Source organism: Synchiropus splendidus, chromosome 3 (assembly GCF_027744825.2).
Source record: "Synchiropus splendidus isolate RoL2022-P1 chromosome 3, RoL_Sspl_1.0, whole genome shotgun sequence".
Lineage (NCBI taxonomy): Eukaryota > Metazoa > Chordata > Actinopteri > Syngnathiformes > Callionymidae > Synchiropus > Synchiropus splendidus.
Genome location: NC_071336.1, coordinates 30,800,001 through 30,805,619, shown reverse-complemented (window position 1 = coordinate 30,805,619; position 5,619 = coordinate 30,800,001). Strand labels below are relative to the sequence as shown.

The window sequence follows — 5,619 nt, the reverse complement described above, 5'->3', positions numbered from 1 at the left end:
ACTATATTCGTTGCCATAATAATGTGTTTTTGTGCAGTGACAGTAAAGAAAGTCTAAGTGTAATACTGCAAATAAAACTTCCAGTCTTTTAACTCTTCCATCACCATCTATGTTAACATAGTTACGCTTACATCCACAGCTACTTCAGTGGATCAGGATCAGGAGCAGCACGGCCCTTCCTGAGAACTGCTGTCATGAAGTGAGTTGACCGGCTGAAATGTCTGTTTAATTCAGTCGTCTGACTGAAGCTTTGCTTGAGCGACGGCTAAAATGGAAGCAGCTTTGTGTCTCTGAACTGAAGAGCTTGAAGTTAAACTTCAAACATCGAACCAAAGTGAAGCTTGCTTCACCAGAGACGTCGCAATGGAAACTCTCGAGTGAACCTGTGCGTGGAGTTGTGTGTGGGTCTCCTCTAGACACTCAGGTTTCCTCCCGCTGTCCAAAAAGCAGTTAATGTGTGAGTGTGTGTACCTGCATGAGAAAAATCAATTGAGATTTGAAAATCATTTTTTGAAAGAATTTATTTTTCAAAAGTGCAAAAGTATAAAAAAAACACTTCATGTATACAAAAGCTTCAAAATGCTGACTGTACAATATTTACTCCTGTTGTTGGCCAGCGTGTCACTTGAGAACAAACTTCAGTTGTTTCACAAACGATAAGATCCTTTTATTCCAAACAAAAATCTCATCTTCTAAACATCATTGGGGAAAATGAAAAACTGTTTCACCAAACACGACACCGATTGCCGATGTGTCCACTGAAGTATTTTTCAAACTGACAGACGACTACAAACTTCCTTCCACAGCTGAGCAACCTGTGGTCGAAAATGTTTCTCATTTAGCTCCGTGCTAAGCGCTGTGTAGGTCACATAACAACTGAAATACTCGGTTTGACTGGATAAAATGACACTTTTCAAAAAATGTTCTATAGGTTTTTCACGACTTACAAGTGACCTTAAACTGAAGTCTCTCTCTTGGTTTTAAATCTGTTTAAGTTACTCCTCATTATTTTTTGTTTGAAAAAAAAGAAGAAAAATGAAAAACAAAAATATCATGTTTAATAAAATGATTTAATGATTTTGTGATCTCGTTTTTTGCAATTATATTACAGAAATAATATTTCATTTTTATAATAAAAAATAATAAAAAAAACAACCTTTTTTAATCATTAAAAAAAGTTTGCTAAATGTATGAAATGAATTTAGAATGATGACAATTAACAATTTTAAATAGGAGAAATGTTATTATGAAAAAAGTCCAGGATATTAATACTATGTTGTTGAAGAATTGTAAGAAAAAAAAGTCAATGATTTCCAACAATTATTTCAAGAAAAATGAATCCAAAATGGGCCCTTTATTGTCCTCAGCTGTCATTGAAGGCTGTCCCAGCTACTCAGGGCAGGAGGCGGGACACACACTGGACAGGTATCCAGTCCGTCAGAGAAAATCAGAACTTGCATTTGAACTTCATTATTTTTTCCAAAATAGACTTTCTTAGAATTAGATCAAGACAAATTAGCAAAAATATTTCCATATTTTAATAGGTGAATTATAGTTACAGTTGGGGAACGACAGGTTGTTTTGAACTCAACACTTTCATTCAGCTCATTTGAGTTTTAATCTAAAAACATCCATCAGAAGGCTGCTTTTGTTCTCAAGTGAAAACGCTCCTCCGGATTAAACTCAGTCAAATGTTCCTCTCTAAAATGGACAAGTACAGAGGTGGTTTTAAGAAAAGCAGAATACAAAGAGTTTTGTTCAGATTTAGCAACAGGGGCGGGCGCCGGTGTCCTTGAGGGGGGTTAGGAGTTGTTGTAGCTGTGGTAGTACACAGCTGTGCTGGCGTCTGACAGAACCGATGATATGAGGCTTTCGGGTCCTTGCATGCCAGCGTCGTGTGGCGGGTACACGTCCGCACGTGCCGACGAGGAAGTTAAATACTGCTCAAACTCGCTGCGGTCCACCTCGGTCAGCAGCTCGGAGGGGTGCATGTGATCCACGCCGTCCGCAGGGTGGGAGTCCGGCGGGGGGGAGAGCTGACCCGCTCCGCCCGGGTGCCGCTTCGGGTGACCGCAGTGTTGTGTGTAGTACATAGACAAAGGGTTGGCACAGCCCACGTAGGCGGGTGGAGGAGGTTCTGCGGCCAAGGACTGGTGCCGGTGCAGGCCGCCGTGGAGGTCCTGGTGCTGGTACTCTGTCGGGTGGTAGGAGTACCCGGGCATCATGTGACACGTGTCATCCTGAGAGTGAGGCGGGAAGAAGATGGAGTCTGACTCCACAGCGTCCAGAGGAGAGGTGTCGGGGGTGGGGAGGCTGTACGGCTCGTAGGAGGCTCCGCCCAGGCCGTCTCGGTAGTGGGCCAGCGGCTGCTGCTGGTGCGGGGTCAGCTGGAAGTCGTGGTAGCCCAGACCCAGCCCGTCCACGCACACCCGGCCGTCCCCGGACATGGAGGCCGCCTGGTGATCGCCGTGGACCAGGAAGCCGGGGTCCAACCTCTTAATCCTCTTCACCTGCTTCCGCCGGCGCGGCCGGTACTTGTAGTTGGGGTGGTCCTGCATGTGCTGGACCCTCAGACGCTCGGCCTCCTCCACGAACGGCTGCTTCTCCGACACCGGAAGACTCTTCCACGACTTCCCTGCGGGTCAAGAGGAGGGCGAGCGTTAACAACCTGTCACGGTCTGGGCCCCCTTCAGGCGGCGGTGTGGCGCGGCGTCAGGGTCAAAGGTCATGACCGCGTGAAAATAGTTCGGATGTGAAGATTCCCCGGATAATTCATAATTTATCAGACCAAATATGTGTCATTATTATAGCTTCTTTACTATTCATTCCTGATTATCTTTTATGAACTGAAAAAGTATTATTCAAATTCAGTAGCGTTAGAAGATGAAACAGAAAATTAACAATTCATTTTGGTGGTACAACATCAACAATTAATAGCTTCATTTGCAAAAATTAGACCTTCATATTTATTTTGGAACAGAATTTAAGCATAGTTTTTTTCCCAAAATTAGTTTGTGAACTAGTTTTCACTCTAGATTTTTGATGTTGATCCAGTATTTATTTAAAATCAATCTCCATAATTTGATCTCGAGAAACTCTAGACTCATTTAATTTCACTTTATCGCCTCCATTTTGAATCTAATAAATTAATATTCGATCTGTGAATTAAATGTACAGGTTTTTCAGTCCCTAAACTGTAAACTTTTTGTTGCAGTTAATGCAAAAGGCTGAGTCCAAACATGACTCCAGAACTTTTTCATAACTTTAAACGTTTCTCAGTTTTTAATTATCAAAAGGTTTTTTTTTAATGAAATTAAATAAATATCATTGACTCCGAATGAAGACCATATGCAGCAAATGTTCTGAATATCTGCGCGGTTCTGGTCCACTGGTTCTGAGCTGTGATGGAGGAACACTGAGACCGGACTCACCCAACATTTTGCTGAGCTCCGCGTTGTGCAGGTCCGGGTTCTGCTGCGCGAGCCTCTTGCGCTCATCCTTGGCCCAGACCATGAAAGCGTTCATGGGCCTGCGGATCCTCGGCTCGCTCTTCCCTCGGTTCTGCCCGCCGGAGCTCGAAGGTTCGCTCTTCACTTTGGGGTCCCCGAGAGGACTGAGGGGTTCGGCCCACTGACAGTGTCCCAACCCAGGCATCATGACTGACATCGCGCACCTTGCCTGGTTCTGATCGTCGCTGGCGTAACCCGCATCGGGACTGCTCATCTCTGTTCGGAGGGTTCGGAACTCCCACGCAGAGCAACAGTCCAACTCTCCTGCGGACAATTCACAGACTTGAGAAAGTTTTAAGGGTCTGGACGAACCATCACATCCACACGCGGCGGCGGAGAACCGAGGGGCGCCACACTAGTCAGTGGACGAGCGAGTGGACGAGGACGCGCTATAAACGCAGCGTCGGCCAATCAGCGGCGACAGGAGGCGTGGCCACAGCGACAAAGGTGCGAAGGAGACCAGCCCCCACCCTCCTACGACCCTTGTTTGGGCGACCCTCCAGGGGAGCGACCGTGACTGTATGCGTAAAACTGGTGCGTAAAAGTGGCCACACCGGAGAGAGAGGTTGTTCCAAAGCAACGTGTGCCGAAACAACTTCAACTCCGTGTGATAAAGATTCCGTTAAGTGACGTCACGATGCTTAAATCACCTGAATTTATGATAGAAAAACACTCAGTTAGTATTTCCTATATGTACAATGATGCATTTTAATCTGAAGGAAACAACAAGCTGTTATTTTAAAAACAGCTGTACCCACCAGAAAGTCGCAGCTATGGCTGCTTCTTGTTAAGTTATAAAAGAGAGAGAGGATAAAGCTGGAGTGAAGAGGATTGAAAGTCAGCCAGTAGAGACGAGGCAGGAGGAAGAGTGAAGGGAGTAGAAGTAGAAAAAACAGCGCTGGTATATGGGATCACTTCTCCAGGGAGGTGGACGGAGATGAAGAGAGGCGAAGAGGAGAGTGGAGCTAGGGTGGAGACGTCTGTGACGAAAGAGTGAAAGAGAAGCTTTATTGTACAGTAGCTGCCCCGGCAAAGATGTTCAGAGACTCACGAGTCTGAGTCAGATGAGTCAGATGTGAAGATTCTGAGGTTGTTATTAGGAGTGACTGGAAAGGACCCGCTCAGAAATGATGAAGAGTGTCCAGTCAAAGTGAACATTTGGTGACACCATCAAGTGGTGAAGACAAGTGGAAAGAACAACAGCAGCAAAGTTGACGCTCCCAAATTGGGAAGGTTTCATCGATACAGAATGATGACTTCAGCATTTTCCCCTCCAAATTCTAGCACCGGCCTGTAATCTTGTCTTAATCCGGAGAGCAGCCATTTTAAACCAGATGAAATATGCTTTCTTTGTTTCCATGTTTCATTGTCTCCAAAAAGGGCCGGCCCTCCCAATAGGCAGCCAGTTTTTTTCACACCTATCCCCCCCTTAACAATGCCTCCACCCCGGCTTCGATAACAGACACTCGAGTGGCATGTTGGAGTTCAAATAATTATCAGTAAACGTGAAAAAGAAGCGTATTTTCATTTTTGCTGTAAAATATACTTATCACATGAAACTTTTTAAAGAAAGCATCACCGGAATCTGACTCATTATTTTAAACAGAAATATACATTTGAAATGAATGATTAAGTATACATATTTTCCTGCTCAATATTTTTACGCTTTAAATCATTTTAATGTCTTTTTTAAAATTTTATTTAGCTGACTATTAGTTAATCTAATGAAAAATCCTTAACAGGATTTGACTCCAGATTTAAACTTGTCACGGTTGAAGCTGCGACTTTGATCTTGGCAGAGACACCAGTGCGTATTGGCTTCAGATCAAGTGTTTGAATCTCAGAAGTTCAGGGGCGGCTCTTTCACGCCGCCGACTCTCTTTGATGGGGAAACACTGGACGCAAACCTGTAACGGGCTGTGAAGTGAACTCAACGGCCGTTGAACAGACATGTCACAGAGTTCTCAGTGACGCGGAACACATCAATTCATTTCACTGTTTCCATCGCTCTGGTTCTGGTGCTCTCCTCAACTCTCAGCTGAAAACAGGGGTCAAAGGTCAGAGCAACCTGCGGCCCCAGAACTCCTGATTCCACTGTGTCGAGAGCGGC

General features: G+C 44.8%; 1 protein-coding gene across 1 annotated transcript; it reads right to left on the bottom strand.

Annotated features, from left to right (window-relative positions):
* Positions 1-561: 561 nt before the first annotated feature.
* On the bottom strand, positions 562-3,857 carry sox17 (SRY-box transcription factor 17). The gene is made up of 2 exons (XM_053859595.1): positions 3,432-3,857; positions 562-2,635 (listed from the first exon to the last, which is right to left on the bottom strand). The coding sequence occupies exons 1-2, from the start codon at positions 3,721-3,723 to the stop codon at positions 1,803-1,805; spliced, it is 1,125 nt and encodes a 374-aa protein (XP_053715570.1). The 5' UTR covers positions 3,724-3,857; the 3' UTR covers positions 562-1,802.
* Between the last annotated feature and the right edge of the window lie 1,762 nt (positions 3,858-5,619).

Coding starts and splice junctions, on each gene's coding strand:
- sox17 (XM_053859595.1), bottom strand. CDS start 3,723: ATGAGCAGTCCCGATGCGGGTTACGCCAGCGACGATCAGAACCAGGCA. Junction 2,636..3,431: donor GGAGCTCAGCAAAATGTTGG/GTGAGTCCGGTC, acceptor CTTGACCCGCAG/GGAAGTCGTGGAAGAGTCTT.